This window comes from Cryptotermes secundus, unplaced genomic scaffold (genome assembly GCF_002891405.2).
Source record: "Cryptotermes secundus unplaced genomic scaffold, Csec_1.0 scaffold307, whole genome shotgun sequence".
NCBI classification, from domain to species: domain Eukaryota; kingdom Metazoa; phylum Arthropoda; class Insecta; order Blattodea; family Kalotermitidae; genus Cryptotermes; species Cryptotermes secundus.
Window position 1 is genome coordinate 196,534 of NW_019738353.1, and position 21,368 is coordinate 217,901.

Below are 21,368 nucleotides of genomic sequence, written 5' to 3' on the forward strand. Positions count from 1 at the left end.
GTTTCGGAGACTGGATCTGTCTCCGTCTTCAGGTGTATACACCTGAAGACCTGAAGTCCAAAATAAGCCAAAAGAAGTACTATTGTACCTGCCCCGGGTGATTATGATGATGGAGAATTTGGTGGAATGAAGATTGGCAGGGGGAAACCAAAGTAGTCGGAGAAAACCCGCCCCAGTGCCACTTTGTCCACGACAAATCCCACTTGACCAGACCCGGGATTGAACCCGGGCCACTGTGGTGGGAAGCCAGTGACTAAATGCAGCAACATACTATATTTATGATGTACAGAACAAGGTGTGCTATGACTGGGCTACTGCATAATTAATTATATATCTGTACCCAAAAGATAATTTTGTCTTCCAACTGATTACATGACCTCTCTCTCTCTCTCTATGAAAGAACGGTGGCTTTAAGAAGAAAAACTGTACAATAAATTTGTTATTGTGTACTGAAAGTAGCCTAAAATAGTTATGTCTGCATGCATCCCTAGTAATTTTGCATGCCAGTATCAGTTTCAACTGCATTCAATATATTCAACATAAATAACTCTGTGGCATTTAGTCCACAAGCAAACTATACCAACCGAGCAAATGCCACTTGTCAGCTAAGAGGGTGTGACATGGTCAGCGCAATGGATTCCCACAGCCATTAATCTCGGTTTTCTAGACTGGAGCCACTACTTTTCCATTCAAGTAGCTCCTCAGTTATCCTCACAAGGCTGAGTGGACCCGTTCCAGACACACTACTTCGCGGAAAATCTGGTAGCACCGGGAATCGAACCCAGAACCTCCGGATCTGTAGCCAGGAAATCTGACCACTAGACCACAGAGACATTCATCATCGGTGACATAAATACTATGAACTAATGTTGCCAGAAAATAAATTTTAAAGAAATCCTATGCAAAATTATTCTTAGATATAAAAATATTCACCATTATAAATATGCAGTAGGCCACCTCAGACCATTCCTGTTTTCTGTTTCATGTGCCATAACATACTATTTAAAAATTAACTAAATACAAAACAGGAACTTTCCTGTGTATATTACAGGCAACACACAAACAGTACAAACTATATACAAGAAAATGGTTCATTTTTAAGTGCTTTGCTTGTGTCTGATGTGGCTTCTGTGAAATAACAGGTGGGGCATTACAAAAACACAATATTCTGCACAAAACAAATGACACAACATATAAACAACAAAGCAAGGTATAGCACTACAAATATGTCAAAACATGAACTCTCACATTCTGCAAATACAGTTTTAAAATTAAAAGGAAATATCCTGAATCTGCAATATAATCCCAACATATGACTTAATGCAGATTTTTCTCTTCCCCACAGCATCCACACTGGCTCTTGGGGCCCACCCAGCCTCCCATCAATTGGTACCAGGGGCTCTTTCCCCAAGGGTAAAGTGGTAGGGGGCATAAAGCTGACCACTCATTACTTTTTTAACTTATACATGATTTGATGACTTATGAACCTTCTTGGCCTAAATAACTCAAATGTCCTACCAGCTTTAACAGCAAAGGCATGTGCAATGACTTGCTCCTATGCAAGATTCTGCCTAATCTAATGGGGCAATGATAATGAATATTTACCACTGTTTCCATTCGTAATGGCCCCAACTTTAAATGACTCCAGTTTTGTTAACCCGTTTAATTCCTCAGGCTTCAAATTCCTGTCTGACACTACTTCTGTCACTTTTTCACTTCTGCTCTCCATCGTGACTGGCATCCGTGACAGTATGCTGTCTTCACCATTGACTGCAACGAAATGGTTGCATTAAACTGATAAGAATGTTTGTGGATAACAGTCAAACCACATTAACTCACTTCTGCACTTAACATAACAGAATATGATAAATTAAATATACCCTGCACCATTCTGTGTAAGAAGGGACACTTAAATTAATGATCTAACAGCATCAGGATACAGTGAGTTTATACAGTATGTTAAGCAGTTAAAGGCAACTTAAATGAATGTGGATAAAAGAAAGAGAAGCCCTCCTTTTTCATATGGGACATACTACGATCACCCATCCTGTAAAAAATGCAAGAGATGCAACACTGATGTGTGTTATGTTCATAGCACTGCTGGACTATCATGGAGCATGAGAACTGTCTACACATGGAATGTGCCAATCCTTCTGTAATGAAAGTATAAAGGGTGGGCTTTCTTGGCCCCTGCACCATGACCACAGGGATCTATTGTGCTTCAATCCTCCTGTAGAAAAAATGTTGAACACTGAGGGAAAGCCTAGCCAGTATTGGGACTCAATTACAGTTCAGCAAAAAAGGAACTCAGTTTGATTCCTGGCAGAGGCAAGAGATTTTCTCTTCTCCATAGCATCAAGACTGGCTCTGGAGCCCATAAGTCTCCTATCAATGGGTGCTGGTAGCTCTTAACATGGGTAAAGCAGTTAGCGTATGAAGCTGATCTTCATTTGCATATTGTGAAGCTGATGATTCACCTTCACCTAGTACTAAAGTTAAAAATGAGAGGAAGCACACTTCCATTCTCCATACATCTTCATGTCATGGTGCTTAATTAACCAGTTAAGTGCATATATTTTGGGCTGTTAGCTGTCCCTCAGTGGGGTATTCAAAAGAGAGAACCTCTCTCAGTGAACAGCTACAAAAATATAAATGTTTTCAATATTTTTCTTCCTTGAAAAAAGTCTTCATTATCCTGCTGGTAACTTTCATTATTTCACCTTTGTTTAAGGCATTCCAGTGGTGGACCTCAGAGCTTAGTTTTAGATCAGCTGTGTTTTGAAAAAAAACTGTTGGGTGTGACTGTTTCTCTGTTTACTAATTTGGCAATTTCAGGTGTAATAAGTAACTCAGCATATACCATTGGGTTCTCTTCTAAATCAATAGAAAATGTGGCCATCCAGTGCCTTTCTCTGTGTACCATGCTGGATATCACTGAACTATCTTCACCATCAGAGATGAAACTTCGTCCACTAGTTGATGAAATTTTCACATTCATGTCACTTTCACTACTAGACTCACTCTCAGAAATATCACTACATTCATTATCTTGCAATAATTCACATAACACTTCTTTATCACACATATGCATACTCTTGCTAGACTCTTCCATAATCTTGATTAGCAAACACTCGAGCCCAGGAGAGCTTTTAAGCACTCTGCATTTCTTTGTTTTTAATTTCAGAGCTAACTAGAAGGTCTAATAAACACAGTGCACTGCTAACAAGTACAGTCAAGTGTTCTCGTACGTCAATTCTTAATTTGTATACTATACAAATATAAAGTTCAATACTTCACAATGTCATCCAGTATATGAGACATGACTGCTGCAATCAGAAAGGAGATAGGCTACGGACTGATAGGGCAGGGCCTGATTTCTGGCAAAGGCACTGGAAACTTTTCTTCTCCCCACAGTCTCCAGAATGGTTTAGATTCAATGGGTACAGGAAGATCCCCCCCCCCAGGTACATTTGCCCAGAGAGTTTCTAACTACTCACCTCTCATCTAGTGCCAAAGTTAACCCTGTGATATGTATACGCTCTGGTAAAGCACAATAGATCACCGAAGGCCGCAGTGAAAGGGCTAGATTATTATGCCCCCCCCCCATTAGGCATGCATTACTTCATTCATATGTTCTGGTAAGAGTCATTAGCTGGCAAGTACAAATAATAACCAGTGATTATACATAATTCCCACAAGGATATTTAGTTCTACTGTTAGGCATGAATATGCATTTATATATACAGCAATACCTCACATAGTCCAGGCAATCGGACTGTTTGAAACCGGAGTAATAGAGGAACCAAATACATGCAAAAAATGATAATTGGTTAAAAAAATCTCCGTTTTTCAATAAATAAAACGTGATTAATAAATTCAAATGTCTTTATTATAAATAATTTTTAAAAAATCACGTTTTTCGCAATTATTTTTATTCTCTAAAAATTGCAATATTGATGTCTGCACATTTTTCTTCTTTGGCCTTCTCTCTTCATACATTTCTTTGTAGCAACGAAAGGCATTGTTTATCATTCGGCGAATTGTAAGGCTATGTTCAATATTGGGATCAACTTCTGTAATATGCTCTGACAAGGTTTTAACCATTCCAATAATTTTTTATAGTTGTTCGGCTGTTGATTCTCATGCAGGCACGTCAACACAGTCGTCGTTGTCTCAGTTGTTCTCCCATTCTTCATAAGCCCGTTGTTCGTCTATGTTAATAAGTGTTTCATTATCTAGTTCATTAGAGTTCGATTTGATGCACTCAATTACGTTGACAGAATCCAACTCACTGAAACCAAATTTCTGTCCAATTTCCACTATGTTATTACTGACTTCAGCAAAATGAGTTTCAAATCCAATGAAATCATTTGCACAATGTGGTATGATATGTTTCCATACTGCCCTCATAATGCTTGCCGTTAATTCATGCCATGCTTCACCTATATTTTCGATGATATTTCTGATGTTGTAGCTGTTCCAAAATTCCGTTAAAGTAGTGCTCTCCCCACCTCCTCCAGCGATAGCTGTCAGAGCTCAAGAACGAACGACCAGAGCATAGGTACATACATATACGATGGGGAACCACAGAAAAAATTGAAATATGTATCATATCGCATAACTTTAAAACCACATAAAAATAAACAGCACAGAAAGAGGCTTGACTGTATAAAGAAAAAAAAAAAGATCATTTATGTATTAAAAATAATTTTGTGTACTAATCTTTTAGAATTTATTTTCATTTTGCTCAATTAAAATTTAGTTTGTTTTGAAATTTTCAAACAGAACTATAGTGAATCTGGACTGATCGAAGCCGGACTGTGCCAGGTATTGCTGTAAATACAAGTGACTGTGTACATGTAAAATATCCATCATGTGCTTTGGGAATGTGACAAAATTGTACACTCTAAGATTTTTCATTTATTAAATATTGAAACAGAGTGAATCAATACATTTTTGCTACAGCAACAACAATGCAAAAAGAGACATGGGAATGTTACTATGAAAAAATCTTCAGACTTTTTACACATTTGGAATTATGCAAAGAATAAAGAAAAGTAGTTAAAGTGTCAAGAGCGAAATTTGTTATTTATTAAAACTGAAAAAACACTAACAAGCCATACTACCTCTTGTTTAGATGGTAAAATACCTCATGCATCAAAGAATTAAGAACACATGAAGCTTATTGAACTGAAGAATTAAAAAGAAATGAAGCTCAATGGAATAAAAGCATTAAGAATTCAAAAAGCTTAATGAATGAAAGGGTAAAGAATATACAGAGCTAATGAATCAAAAGGCTAAGAACACAGAAAGCTTAATGAATCAAAACATTTACAATGGATAATGTTTAATAAATCAAAGGGTTAAGAGTATAATGAACACATGAACCTTATCGCCTACACGTCTACACAGGATGACTCTCACTACTATATTTTCCCCGTACACTACCTTTAGGTTGATGTTCCCTTGCTTCATTTACTTCTGGTTTCTTGGCAGGAGCTTGACTTGTTGGTGGCAAGTTGTTGTTCACAGTCTCAACCACTGCTGAGCCTTCTGCACGGTCCAGGACTCGAATCTCTAATCGGCCTGCTACAGGCTCCATTGCATTTCCTTCGTCATCTTCCTCTTCCTCCTCCTCTTCTTCCTTTTCTACCTTCTGCACCTCCACCTGTGTCTGAATTTGGCTCGGCTTATTTTTAACATGAACAGCCTCCCCTCTACTAACTGCAGAAGTTCTGTCTGTTTTCGTCAAGGGACATGAGTTTAGAGCAATTGTCTGAAAAACCCAAACAGCAACACATAAGAATGTAGCTGGTTTAAACAACTCCTTGAAAATATGGAACAATATACAAATACCGCCATCACAGTGTTCAGGCAGTCTAAGGCATGAACTGTCTTCACTTGCTTGAACATTGGGATCATGGGTTTGAATCCCACTCATGGCATGGATGTCTGTCTGCATTTATTCTGTTTGTGTTGTCCTGTGTAGTTAACAGCCTTGAGACAGGCTAATCCCCCATTCAAGAAGACCTATCAACTGTCTTAGATTAAGAAACTGAAGTGAAACAGTGTTTCATGAATGCCCTATGCTCAAAGTGGGAGCAACAGGAAAGAGAGAGATATACAAATGCCAACATCCAACATCAGTAAAGCTCACCAGTGGATTAACCCAGTGCACATCATACAACCTATTTTGCTGAGGTCCCTTTTTAATTTTATTGTATTTTTCCATCTATGCTTTATTTCTCCAAAATAACTTTCTTCCATAAGATTCCATTATAACGTTACATAATTCAGCAATGTATTTTTATCCAGATGTTTCCTACTAGAATATTTTCACAGGAAAGATATAACTATCTCTTCAGTATTAATTAAAATCTGGCTGCCAGCTTCCAGGATTTAAATATCCTATTCCCACACAATAAAGGTTAAATGAAAGAATATTTTTCTACGGTACTGTACATGAGCAACCTGCTTCATTAGCTGGGAACTTAATATATATGAGGGCTATTCAGAAAGTAACCTGCGTTTATTTTAGGCAACTAATGTAAGAGCAGGGGAGACTTCATGCATGCGAGGTAGTGTCACATGACTCATTGCATTGTAAACCAACACATGACAGTAATCTAGTGTTTGTTCTTGTCTCTACTGAGTGAATTATGTTGTGTCCTGTGATTGATAATCCCACCAGCTGCAAAATGTGTGCTGTTATCTGCTTTCTGCATGCCAAAAACATGAATGATGTGGAAATCCATCATAAATTAATAAATTCAGGTGAATTTCCACAAATTTCATGCACTATTCTCTACAAGATTTTCATGATTAGGCTAGGCTATCACAAGTTTTGAACAAGATGGGTTCTGAAAATGCTCATGTGTAAGCAAAAAACGCAGAGAATGGCTTTGGCTTCGACTGATACCACAAATACAATGATGAATTTCTCAGTCACATCATACAAGTAACAGGTGATGAAACCTGGATTTAATTTGTGAGTGTTGGAACCAAGGAGCAGTCAAAGCTGTGGATGCACACACATTCACCAAACAAAACATACATCTGCCTGCCAGAAAGCTGATGGCATCTGTTTTCTGGGACAGGTAAGGAGTGCTGATGGTGGAATTCACGCAAAAAGGGACCGCAATAATATCAGAAGTGTATTGTGAAACATTAAAAAAACTGTGTAGATCATTCAGAACAAAAGTGGTCCAATGTTGATATCCAGTGTAGTGCTCCTTCATGACAATGTGCGTCCACATATGGTTCCTTTCACTCATGCACTGCTGGTTCATTTCAACTTGGAATTGTTTGACCACCCTCCTCATGGCCCAAATCTTGCTCCAAGCAACTAAAACCTGTTTACCTACCTGCAGAACTGGTTGACATCACAGCGCTTCAACAGTAATAAGGAGCTCATGGGAGATGTTGTCAAAATGTGGCTGAACTCACGGGTAGCAGACTTCTTTTACGCAGGTAAACAAAAACTTACTCCCCAATACGACAAATGCCTCAATTCTGGTGGTGACTATGTTGAGAAGTAGCTTAAGTATGTCATATTTTTTGTATATAATAAGTTCTTTTCTCATTGGTGTGTTTTGTTAACAGCTCACTGGAGGTTACTTTCTGAATACCTCTGGTATATACATACTGCAGCCTTGTAAATTCAACACTTCATACGTTAATGGTTACACACCACTTAATCTATTTTCCATATACATCACAACATGCTTCCATATGGGGCCATTGCTAGGTATATATAATCCTGTTAGACTGCTCTACAGCTTTGTAATACTTCTCCTGACATAAGACATGAGAGTCCACACACACTAACCACCACAGCATACAGAACCAAAAAATACCCAAGAAGTATAAATGATTGCTGCAAACAGCAACATGCAACAAAGAAGAATATATGAAAAAAAGAATAATATGTACATTTTAAATTATTTTATGAAGGATCCAACTTACTCTTAAAGAGCTTTAAGGCTCTAGACTGATGCATGCGATGTTTGGATATACAGTAACATGGGCACACACTGAACTAGGCTGTTCTGTGCTGTACCATATGGCAAGTGCATGAGGGAGAGTGATGGACAGGGCAATTAGTGGCATTTAAGAGAACTACCATGTGGCACGTGAACACAGGCACAATGCAACCAAATCCTATATTTTGTAACCCAGCAGTTGTGTATGGGACACTAAAATTACTGTGTTTCAAGCATTAGAACAGTGAATGAAATTCAGATCCTGTGACCATTGCCCCAGTTAGGGATGCAGGCTTCTCAAATCACTTTCGTGGGAAAAAACAGGTAATTTGTACTGAAACTAAAATTAAGGTATGGAAAAACTTTATTAGAACTGGCCACTACATAGCTCAGGTGGTTAGCTGCTGGTCTCCCACCATGGAACGCCAGGTTTGATCCCTGGTCAGATCACGTGAGATTTTTAGTGGACAAAGCAGTAGTGATGTGAGGTTTTCTTTGAGTACTTTGGCCTCCCCTGTCAATTCTCATTCAACAAATTACTTCTCACTCATTAATCATAGTACCATGGATGCTATATAGTCTATATACAGTGCTGTTAAATAGCCACCTTAAAAGAAGAAACTCTGTTGGGTGCTGGGATCAAGCACATCGTGACATTAACAAGCAGCCTCTAGCCTACTGAACATAAAATTGCACATGCAGGCATATATATCCATGGCTACATGAACCTGTACAGAAATAAAACTAGAAAACCTTCTACACAAACTACATAAATTATTCAAACTAATTAAAAATATACCCGTGTCAGACTGTAAATATAATTGACAAGAACACTAATACATATTATGTTAAAATTCTTTATCAAATGGGCTTTATATGGGCCTGTAAAAATCATAAAGCAATGTACTGTTACTATATTCACTTCTGTGCAGGAACGCTATGAAGTTGTAATATGTCATAACTTACAGGCAAGCTTGGACGTCTCCCACATTCCCTCTCATGTTCAGCCTCTTCCTTCTCAGTCTGTGTTCGTCGGATTGCTATATTCCTCATTACATCTACTTCATACACTAATTCATCAAATGCAGCCTGCTGCAACAACGGTGCTTCTAACCATGGCCTGCAATTAAAAATTAACTCATACCACATAAGTCACTCTCAAAGACTGCCATCTACTGTTGACATGAATATAAAAACCAAGGTACATGAAATCTTGGCTCATGAAGGCATGGGTTTGAATCTCATGCATGGTATAGGCCTCATACAAAGAGACAACAGAAATTTTGATAGTTCTCTGGTGACTAAAGCATTATAACATCAGAGAGGCAACATCCCATAAATACCTGAATTAATCAAAAATATTCCTCAAAATTAATTTAATATCACTTTGCAATGTCACACTTGCACTCAATTCAGACATTGTTATAAAATAATGGAAACTACAAAACCACTCAATCACCATTTAAATTTGGAAAAGAGAGCATTTTCAAGCCAGGTAGTAAAATAAAAAAAAGTCATCAAATATAATGCTTTGAGCCAGTCATGTTTATATAGAATGCAGGAAATGAATGATACATTCCTACGTCTCATGATGTCTGCAAACATTTTGTGCATGGATTTACTGAAGTCTATGTGCATTTCTCATCACTGCTCATCACATTCATAACTGTAGCCATAATCACCCCAACTAGGAGTTTCTCACTTGTGTTGTTTCCAGGCAAGAACTTTCTGATGAAAAGTTTTACTGAGAGAATGAGATCTCCAGGGCAGAAACTTTAAGAAATCTGCCAGGCAGATCAGATACCAGTAACTGTACTATATTTGTTGGCACAGTTTAACCTCTCTATCCTCCTGATCTTAAGCTGCAGCCTGGGGTATGTGTGTGTTTCATCACTAGCAATGAAATAGCCATAAGCATTTCTATTATCTTCCTAGTTTCAGTTCAAGAATACTTGGACATAATTCTGAAGAGTGAAAAATCCCAGAAAATTGGGGAAAATACATTGATAAAAATATTCATAGACTCAGTTTATTATTGTTATTTACTCACACACTATATCCCCCTTTCTTCTGCACTTTCTACCTCTACTGCTCAAAGATATGAAAAATACCACCCCCATTTTCTGTGCCATGTGAGAACAGTATTGTAAGAAGAGAAAGATCAGTATTCTACCAGTAAAGATATGGCAATAACTATCACAGAATGTAGTGATTTAAATAAAAATAAAAAGCTGCTGTGTTGACAGCATGACTTATTATCTAACTAATCATGAAATGTAATTTAGATGAGAGCAGAAAACAGAGAATGTATGTTTCAAGCATCATCTCAGAATCTGTTAAAGGCATTATAGAAAAGTATTCCAAACAGCAGGTGAGATTGAATCTCAACTTCCCAGACATTAACAAAGCTATGTTCTGAGTGCTATTACAGCCAGAATTTGAGAGTTTAGATATTTATGAAAGACAGATGAACATATATATTGTATTTCTTACTTACCTAATGTGTCCTGCCAGTTGAGGTAAGCTCCAAGCGCGTGGTAATGATCCCTGTAACTCAACAAAACTCTCGATGCCTGCTATATTAAGGCAGCGAGGACGTGCACCAGGAGGAGGTTTCAGATATCCATTACTTGTGTTATCCACAGGTAGTGTTTCATCATGGGCCTAGTAGAAAATATGAAGCTATCACCCACATTTTATACTTAATTTAAGCAACACTTTGAGCCTGGAAGTTGCACCCACAGTATCCACCATATTCTGTCATGATGCTAAAGATTTTACTAGCACCATTCTTGGAAAGTTCCCATAAAAACCTAACTCCAATATAAAGAGTAACTTTTCATTGTTGAATAACTTACAGCTTCTAGCATCATTTGTCATCTGTAGAGGTCTCTTATCAGACAGCACTATGGATATGTGCCACCTCAAGCTTAGTCATATTTTTTGTGGTGGACAAAATGGCGCTGGGGCAGGTTTTCTCCAAGTACTTCGGTTTCCCTCGCCAATCTTCATTCCACCAATTGCTCCACAATCACCCTCACCTATCATCTGGGGCTGGTACAATAGGCCAGAAGTGGCCGCAGTACAAGGGACTTAGTCCCACCCCACTAGCAATAACAAAAAATAGTCATATTTTTGTTTCCCTTTACATCTCTTCCTTCACAGCAAAGCATACGTTACTATGCTATCCAAGCTCAAGACTACGTGCAACTGTTCACTACACTTACCAGCCTAAAATTAAACTTATATTATGAGGATGATTGTTTAACTGAGCCTGTTCAGTTTTCATATTACAGCTCATATAAAACAGCCTGGTATGGACTGGTCTGATTACAACTAAATTTTATCATATGAGAACATGAGATATAAACATTATTGATACTGCAATATCTGATTTATAACATAGTAACACATATATGACATTAAGCACTGTAAGGGGCACACGGTAGCATAGTTGGTTGAGGCACTATGCTACAAGCCGGAAGGTTGCGGGTTCAAGTCCCAGTGAGGTCATTGGACTTTTTTTCAAATGACCTAATCCTTCCAGCTGCACTATGACCCTGGGGCAGACTCAGCCTATAACAGAAATGAGTACCAGGAATATTCTTGGGGGTAAAGGGCAGCTGGTGCATAGGGCTGACAACCTTGCTGCCACCTATGAGCCGATTATCTAGAAAATGTGGGAACCTCAATATCTCACAACCCTATGGGCCTCCACGGCCTGTTACAGGGATACCTTTACTTTTTTTTTGTGTGTGTGCGCAAGAAGATAGCATAGCTGAAGCACCAGATTCAAGGGTAACCCATGAAAAGATAAAGTCATACCTAATGATAGACTATAATATAAAATTGGTGCTGACAAATTTGATCAGATGCTCTCATTCATGTTAATTATACCTGAGGTGAATACTGATGGCTGGGTTTCTCCTGGCGTGAGTCCTCGCTGATTCGAGACAATTCTGGTGGAACACGACCTACAGGGAGATTACATATGGTTGTAGTTCCTGTTGTTGCAGCAGCTGGAGCTACAGTAATGGGTGGCAGGGCTGGGCTAGACGTCAGCTGCTGTGCAGAGGCTGCTTTGTCGATAGCAGAAGTCTCGGGGACCATCATAGTGCCACCGGTATGGATGGGCTCCACCGGGAAAACAGCCTGGGGCATAAATACAGCAACCATCAGAAACTACAATTTAAAACACTGATGATTCTTCATAATGCTTTACCTGATATGGAATGTATTTGCTAATATATACAAAGCCTTACACAAAAGTGAAAAAGCATTAATAGCATTGTGACACAAATTCAGAAACTTTTTCTTCATGCAATTTATTAGGACACTGAAATGTCAAACACAATTAGGGTTGTCCATGATATGTATGCTGTGTCCATCTTGTAGTGCACTCAATTTCACCTGTTATTTCACAACATGTTTTGGCAATATAGTGCCATCATCAGGTGCTCCATTTATGTTACTCTATTGCATTGCTTGCCATTATGTCATTGTATAATTATTTAAAATATATTTAAAAATATTCGTCAATTATAATAAATTTTTATACACTAAAATCTTGTTAAGATATTCATCTTATATGTCCCAATTCAAACCCGCACATGGTTCCTCCACTATGGGAGTCGTTCCTCTTATACTCCGTGTATATCATGTCTCGTGATGTGTGTGAAATAACAGGTGAAATTGAATGCACTACAAGACGGACACGGCATACATATCATGGACGAAAATCAGTGCAACAGTACACTAAAATACAACAAAATTAGGGTTGTATTCAAGTCAGTGCGGTCCAGCATGGCACCCTGGCATATTTTTTGGGGTGTTCCCATGGCACTTTAAAAACAATCACACCAAAAGAAAAATTACAGCAAATTTAATCTTCAACATCTATATTTTAAGTGGAAGCATCAATATTTTTAATATTTGCATTTCATTATCTGTTTGTTGTTTAATTTTGTATATAAAACATAAAACCATTAAGTAATAACAAGAACAATGAACAACCTCATGTAATTTTTGTCCATTTCATTCAAACCTAACACTGCATGCCAGACCATCCTGGAACTTTCATTTTCAGGACTTCACTTTAGACTACAACTACAGAATCACTGTTCATTAAATGCAAGGTTCTTCTTTACTTTGAATAATCAAACTAACATTTATAATTCAGCAGTAGGATTAGTTACAATAATATGTTGTTTTCAATGTTAGTCATATTCCAAAACCAAACACAGGTAAAAATCAACACAATGTAGGTGAGAATAACCTTTCCATGATCAACAACACGGCTTCATCCAGACTATAGTAAATATCTTCATAACCTTACGAAGATTATGTTTCCCAAGCTGCAACTTATAAAATTATCTGAATCCAATCACTGCTGTAAATACTACAGGAAAGATATATACATAAAGCCTAAGGTATGTAATTAATAAACAGTGGTGATAGCAGTGTCTGGGTTTCATTCAGTAACACATTTTAATACACACTGGTAACAGTAGGATTTATGTCAAGTATGCTTGTCCTGTGATAGTGAGATGTAATGTGAGAAGGCAAAAATAACTGCAACATTTCAATAGCAAAGATATTTAAATATTATAGAGTAAGCAAAACCTTTATGTATTAGTCTTGAAACTGGTTCAAAATTGGTTACAATATGTAGTGATTTTGGCTTTGTATGTTCAGTTATCCTAGTTTCTAAGTGCGTGTATGTTCATTTATTTATTTTTTGTGGGTTATTTTATGATATTCGTATCTAGGCTATGTATTGCCAAAAGATGAGCAACTGATAAGTGAACCGGGAAGGATTTGTAAGAAAGAGGCCATGGTCTGACGGAGGTATTATTATTCTGGCATTTGTCTGGAAGGACCATGGAAAATTAAGAAAAACCTCAGTCAGAATAGTTAATGTCCCAGCCAGATGTCAAATTGCGCACCTCCCAAATACATGTCAACAGTGTTACTGATATATCAGTCTGCTTGTATGTGTCCTTTCATTTCAGTGGCTCCAACCTCAGGCTGTAACTTAAATCAGGGTCATTGAGATCATCACAAGAATTCCTTTACTTTTCTGATGCTGGAAAGTGACAGAAAGGTTGATCCCCCAGTTAAGAAGGTCCTGTCAGGGATACAAATAAAATAGAGTGGGAACCACTGATCCATATATAATTACACTAACAGATATTAATATCTCTTAAATGTGTAACCTACAAACTCATTTCAAAATTTCCTGCCAAAAGATGTAATGGTGGGGCAACATGTGGCAAACCCCACTACCATCGGTAGGGGGCATACCTGTGAGGTCAGGGTGTGTCTGTGCTCAGGACTCTGCAGGTTCTCACCCTTCCATTCATTATCAGTCTCTTCAGAATCATCAAACTGTGACTTCCACTGTGATGCCAGTGTCAAACCTGCACATAACATCATACAACATTACCAGGAGTGACATTTCACTATTGAACAGATCTATGTCTGTTTCATTACATTTTTGCTTCTATAAGCAGAAGTAGGTGCCAAGACAACTTTCCTGCTTATTCTGGCTTCATGCTTGGTTCATTTTTTTGATCCTGAGGATGGAGGTGATACAATCCTCTTAAACGTTGGGCTCTTTCAAAATGACACAGCATTACAACCAAGAATACCATGCGCTTCACAGGCCTCACCATGACATAACCTCAAATCCACCATATTCTTATGACAGTATATTATTTGGCACTTTGACAATGAATCCAACATTATAAAAATTTGTCTATGAGATTCAAAGCCCATCCTGAGAAGTCCTAATTTCGCCTATAAACAATTTTTTATACTCAGAGATGTAAGCATGACAAAATGGTTAACAAACAGTGGCCAAAGACAGGAAAATGTATTACGTTAATATTATAATATTCCAGAGTGAAAACATTTATATGTAAAAGCAGCATGAGATATTCTGAATGATCAGGTAAAGTATCAGCTGTCTTCCCATTGTCAAGTCTGTCCTAATTTCTGAACATTTGTTCTTTAATCGCGTGTATTTATCTGGAACATTTTTGACATTCATCTTACATTTAGAAACCCACTGCAAGTGAGCCACTTACCTCCACCTCCCCTTGTGACCTGCTGCAAAGCTGAAACATTGTCATCATCTATCACAGCAAACTGCGTGATAGATGCATCACGATTGTTCAGCTTGCAGCTAATTGGTCTTCGGGCTGTATCTCCTGACGAGTGGAAGCGCCGCACACGATGCTCTTTCACCCGTTCCTTCAATGGATCTCGCTGTTCAGTAACTGGTGATGATCCAATCAAACCTACCAGTAACAGAAAGCATATACCATGTTAGGAAATACACTTAAAAACTTTGGAGGGTCAAGACTGAATAGATAAATGGTAAATAAACTGCATGCAATGGTAGTATCACTTAAACTGATTCTTCATAAACACTATGCTGGATTGCTGTCCTTTGGTGCTTGAGGCAAGACACTACGCAAATGGTAACAGGAAAAAAAATATTCATGATTACATATTAAATTGCAATGACAACAATTATTTTAAAGGACTACGAAATTTGTGTTCTCCAACACTATTACTGAACTCGTTTAATCCACCTATTTTTCAGATTTGTTTTAAATGCTTTATAATAAAGGGCGCTCAATGATTGAGGAAACCTGGCAACAGTGCTGAGAGGGCACAACATTTCTCACAGAGTGCTGCTGTAACTGCCGATAGCAGAATGAGTCATTAGCACTCATAAATGCAAGCACTCTCTATAGCATAGAGTGGATGCAATGTTTCTCCGCGACTACTGTGCCCTTCCCCATTAGCGAGAGTGCAGTCCTGTTGCTGATTCCCTCGCATCAGTTTCTGTACATGCACTCATTTATAAGAATACTGTAAAGAGATAACACAAACTTACTGTGCTTTATAACAGGTGCTGAATGTGACCCCCTTCTGCTTGCAAACATGCCTCGCATCATATAAACAAATTATGCGACACTTTCTGAAGTTGATCCATGGTAATTGAACCAGTTACATGTGTTATTTCATTCTGCAGAGCTTCAGTGGTGCGAGGATTATTCTTGTATACTTTTCCCTTTAGGTTTCCCCATAGAGGAAAATCACACATAGTCTCCTGCTGATTATTCTGTCTTCACACACTTCCAGTATTGGCACCATGGTTGCATTAGCCATATGCGCTGTAGTGTTGCCTTGCTGAAAATACCCATAGTGTCTTTCTTCAGCAGTCAGCTGACTGAACAATGGCTTCAGTATATCATTAACGTAGTGCTCAGAGTTTACGGTTTCGGAGAAAAATAAGGGACCAATAATTTGCACTTACAGCACACCACAACCCCACCTTTTCACTATGTAATGGCACTTGCTGTATAGCATGAGGATTTTCATCGCTCCATATTCTTACATTTTGTGCACTGACATGACCACTAACATGAAACCATGCTTCATCACTCATGAACAGAAGCTGTGGATCCACAATTCCATCGTGCACATTTTGCAGCAGCCAGCTGCGAAAACGAACTCTTGCTGCACAATCTGGTTGTTTCAGCTCATGGAAAACTGTTGTTTTATACAGGCGAAATTTGTTTAATTTTGTGGCTGTGTAAGGAGATCCTAGCAAAACACCTGTTTCCTGTGCTAAGCATCTTAACGATTCTCAAGGGCTGGTCTGTAGTCGTGCCTCAATATACTAAAGCTTTTCTTCAGTCAGCTCAATCCTCTTCGACTGCTCTTTATGTCCCACACTGAACCTGTGGTCCACCACTTTTTCACAAGCTTGGACACAAATGACTTTATGGGAACTGGTGAATCAGGATATTTACAACAAAACTTAAGGATATATTTTCTGTAAGTTTTTTTCCTTCCAAAGGTTTCGACAATAAACACACACTGTTCAATAGTGAACTTCATTTCAGTATGAATGTCAACCGCCTATTGACACTTCTAAGACAGACTGACTATTAATGCAACTTACTGCAGTGACAAGATCAGACCACCTGACAGCAAGCATTTATCAGCGCTCATGACTCATTCTGTTATCATGAGTTACAGAAGCAATCTGTGAGGAATGTTGTGCCCTCTCAGCGCTGTTGCCAGGTTTCCTCGATCACTGAACGCCCTTTATTATCAGTATATCTCACAAATTAGGTCTAAGACATTTCTGAAGAGTTGTACAAAATCAGCTGGAAATGTGGATAAATTAACAATAATGAGTAACGTGAATTACAGACTGCAGAATAAAAGTACTTTGCTGCTTGTTTGTTGTGTATTCTACATGAAACTGAGAATTAATACTGTCACGTGTTAGTGACTATAGAGAGGGTTTGGATTGGTGAATAGATTTACTCACCACTTATGCATATGACTCAGAACTACAAGCAATTACAGCACTATTGCTGATCTAAACACTATACTTGAGCACAGCATACACTTAGTCTCAGTCTTTTATAGTCTTCCCTAGTTGTTGCTTAGTAACAGCTCTCAATAATGGAGATTCTTCAGCTTCTGTGCTCACAACATTGCCTGTTGGCTAATACTACTCATAACTGAACTCACTGCTCCAACTGCCCTGGTTATAACATTTCAGCACAGACCATATAGCAAACACCCTGTTTCCAACAGTAACTCTACTGTTGCACATGTATTGATTGCCATGGGAATGTGACTCCAGCAAGAGAACGGATTGATTCTTAAATTAACACGATGACAATGTATGACTGTATATCACAATTGAGAAGGGAATACATCATGAAGGGTGAGCAGGAAGGGTTTTAAAGGCGTTAATGGTTTTTTTCAAGGTACTTGTACCTGTACAAATTGTGGGGAATCATGAAAACTTCAGAGACTCACACTTCCTGAATAAAAGTCTACAACATTACACCTACAAGAACCTGTACAATCTCTTGCAAAAGAAAACAAACCAAGGGGCATGCATATGTTTCTGTATAGCACAGAGAATAATAGAGTCACCTAAGTGCTGCTTCATTAACCTGGAATCTGTAAACTTCATAACATAAAGCAGTTACATCACTTAACATTTCATGATACACATAATGTGTTACAGTACATCCTTGTCTAAGGAACTCTGGTTTAGATCAGGTTGTATTAAGTCAGGTTAGGTCAGTGTTGGTCATATTTATCCACTATTACATCCACTGATCAGATTTGTTGACATATAATCATGAGTGGCCTTCAAACATTTTTTTATCATTTTCTTGATTGAGTTTTGATTCATGTAAAGTAGTTACATAACCACTTTACTTGCTACCTGCTTCTTGCAGGCTACTTGCTTGGCTTGGTATTCAACCGAAAATGTCATTGAACTTCTACCTGACCACATGATATTGCATATGAGAATGTAATATTGTTCAGTCACTGCTATGAGCACCTTGAATCCAAAAGGACAAACTTTATTCCTCCTTTTTGTAATGTTTCTGTGTGCAGCCATTAACTTAGGAACTAACAATTATAGTAATTATATTCATAAAATGATTTTCTACCTGCTTTAGCTGCTTCAAATGAATAGTAGGAATCACCAAGCTCTGCTGTCACCTCACGAACCCGGGGACTGGGTAGCTCAGAGTTATTGAGATCATGCGACACGGTGATCCGGTCTTTGTCATCTTCTCCTACCTCATCTCCTCGGTGCTCCAGTTCACCAATTAATTTACCCTGTAGCCAATAACATTACAATGCAAATGGTTAATTTGTCAGTGGGACCAACATCATAAAACCTGTGCAATAATCAATGTAATCATTACGAAAGAAAACTGTCAGGAAATGGTGTGTTCAGAAATGACATAAAAAGAACACTATAACATAGCTACAGTATCAAATATACTCCTTAAAATCAAGACTTCTAAAATACACTGAAGACAATATTAATATGATGCAGCAACATACCACTACAGCAACGCTTTCATATATGCAAACACATATACTTACTTAATTATTTAATGAGATAAATTGTTATTAGCTAATGCAACAATGACAACATTTTAAAACTAAAATTACAATTCTATGAAGATACTACCTCTGGCTTGTGATGTCATACAATCTGGCATATATTTATTGATGTTCCTCTGATATATCCGTTAAGTATCTACTAGACTATACGGCAGCACAACCCAGGAGACAATACTCTCCACAGTCACTGCTGTGAAATCTTCACATGTTTCAGTTATCCTCTAAGGGAAGCAGCCTCCATAGTCTAGAGGTAACGTTCCCACCTCATGACTCGTGATACGCGGGTTCAAATACCCGGCAGAGGTCGTCGAATTTTTAAGGGCGGAAAAATTCAGGGAACAAGTCCTCCAGGAGGGACTTTAAGCCGTGGGTCCCATGTCGTAGCTTTACGGCATGTAAAAGAACCTCACACCTCCAAAGGAGGTCACCAAGTCAAAATTGCGGACGTTTCCCGCCCAACAGCAGTCACTAATACCTCTGGTAGATGGGGGAAGCACTATAGATACTTCTCAGCCAGTAGAGCCGGTCTCGCTGGCTGGGAGGGACTGATGGTAAGCACCAATACCAGTAGGCTATAGAGACTGGTAGAATATCATAGAGGGAAGCACAATGGACCAATACAGGTCTCAGTGCATGGGGAAACCCACCCTTTCCAATAACTAATTAACTAACTAACTATCCTCTAAGGGGAGAGTACACTATGCAGTGTCTGTAGACAGGAAACCTTCGAATCAAGAAAGCCATTTTGTTCCATTATTCTGCCCCAAAGATGGAGAACGTTCCTCTGAAGTGTCACAAACATAATCAAACAACAATGCACCGCATACCACAAGTGTGTAATTTTCATAGCCATTGCCATGATAACTTCAAATCCCACAATTACATTAGCTACCTACATGGTGCATAAGCCCATCCCTTCATTGTTGAAGCAAACAATGTCAAGGAAAGTAAAAATGTAAATACTTTTCTCATGGCAAAACTGTGTGTAGCAAAACAGTGCATAAATCAGGTGAACAAATATGGCAATATTTGAAGGATGGATACAAAATTTGTATATTTTCCACATATTACCTGCAGATCCTGGACACAGGTTGCAGGAGCTGTAACAACACGCAGCCGACAAAATGTTGCCCCTGATTTGCGTCCCTGTTGCTGGTTCTGGTTAGTGACTGAAGTAGGTGTGCTTGGAGCAACACCAGATGTCTTCTTGCCAGTATGCTGATGTTGCTGTGTGTCAGAATTGCTGCGAGCTGATGCCATCACTGCATCACCTTCATAATCCACTGCTTTATCAGTTGCAGGAGCATTAGATGGAGGAGTATGTTGCTGATGGAGGTGCGGGTGTGTCTCTGGTGTGGGGTCCACCCCTGCCATTGAAACTGCTCGACGCTGTGCAACTTGCTGTTTCTTTGGTGAGCCTAGTGACAGGAACAAAAGAATGAGAACAAACTAAATTACATAGTTCCTTTTTTCGTGTCATTCTCAAGTCTCCAATTAATTAGTCATCCTTAGATTCAAACACATTAATTAGAATTTTCATTTCTTTTTTCATTGGCGCTACAGCCCTCATTTGGGCCTAGGCCTACCTCCATGAAACTCTCCATTCACTTTGGTTTTACTAGATCTTAGACATATGGTAGGACTCCTTGGGCGGGTGATCAGCTCGTCACAAACACAGAAAAACTCACACAAACATCCAGGCCGAGTGGGATTCGAACCCATGATCCCAGCTTTCAAGCAAGCGAAGACAGCGCATGCCTTAGACCGCTCGGCTACCATGACCAGCGAATTTTCATTTTATCTACCTGAAATTTATGTAATTCCTTCACATTAACACATTTCACACGTATACCAAGGACAAAATATTTTTCTTTCCATACATTTAAATCTTAGTATTTAATAGACGCAAGAAGATAAGATGATTATCATTTTCTGGGATGTGATGCTGTGTAGTCTGGTAAATAGCTAATGACATTTTGGTAGAACATATTGCCTCCATCTTCATTCTCGACACGTGCATACACCAGACTATGCAGCATCGCATCTCAGAAGACAGTAATTTTCACAGTCACTGCCATGGGAACCTGAATTTATTTTTCTCTTAATTTCATTATAAGCTCAACTTCTACTTCTTCTATTGTTTCTAGCGCTTTAAGTTTAAAAAAAAAATGGATAATAATTTATTAACTGTTATTACCTGTTGACCTATTACAATTAGGTGGGTTAACTGAATGTTACAGTTTCATACAAGATTCACATTCTACAATTTTTTATACACTTAAGAGATCAGTTTCTGTAAATATTCAAGGCAGAATTCCAAAGCAGTATAAAAATTATGCTTAAAATCAGTCTAGACTATCTCAACTCTATGTGAAATTTCACAGTTTATGCAAAGAAGAAACATGTTTACTAACG

The 21,368-nt window shown here is 38.4% G+C and overlaps 1 protein-coding gene across 3 annotated transcripts in view; it reads right to left on the bottom strand.

The window, feature by feature from the left end:
* Positions 1-21,368, bottom strand: part of LOC111870761 (tau-tubulin kinase homolog Asator) — a 205,949-nt gene that overhangs the window by 19,505 nt on the left and 165,076 nt on the right. For all 3 annotated transcript variants that reach the window (XM_023863282.2, XM_023863280.2, XM_023863281.2), the window contains exons 10-18: positions 20,025-20,371; positions 18,488-18,659; positions 15,071-15,283; positions 14,286-14,401; positions 11,880-12,134; positions 10,480-10,646; positions 8,949-9,102; positions 5,449-5,776; positions 1,606-1,770 (exon numbers count right to left, since the gene is read on the bottom strand). In XM_023863282.2, the coding sequence (XP_023719050.1) occupies positions 1,606-1,770; positions 5,449-5,776; positions 8,949-9,102; positions 10,480-10,646; positions 11,880-12,134; positions 14,286-14,401; positions 15,071-15,283; positions 18,488-18,659; positions 20,025-20,371 (1,917 nt within the window). The remainder of the gene's footprint in view (positions 1-1,605; positions 1,771-5,448; positions 5,777-8,948; positions 9,103-10,479; positions 10,647-11,879; positions 12,135-14,285; positions 14,402-15,070; positions 15,284-18,487; positions 18,660-20,024; positions 20,372-21,368) is intronic.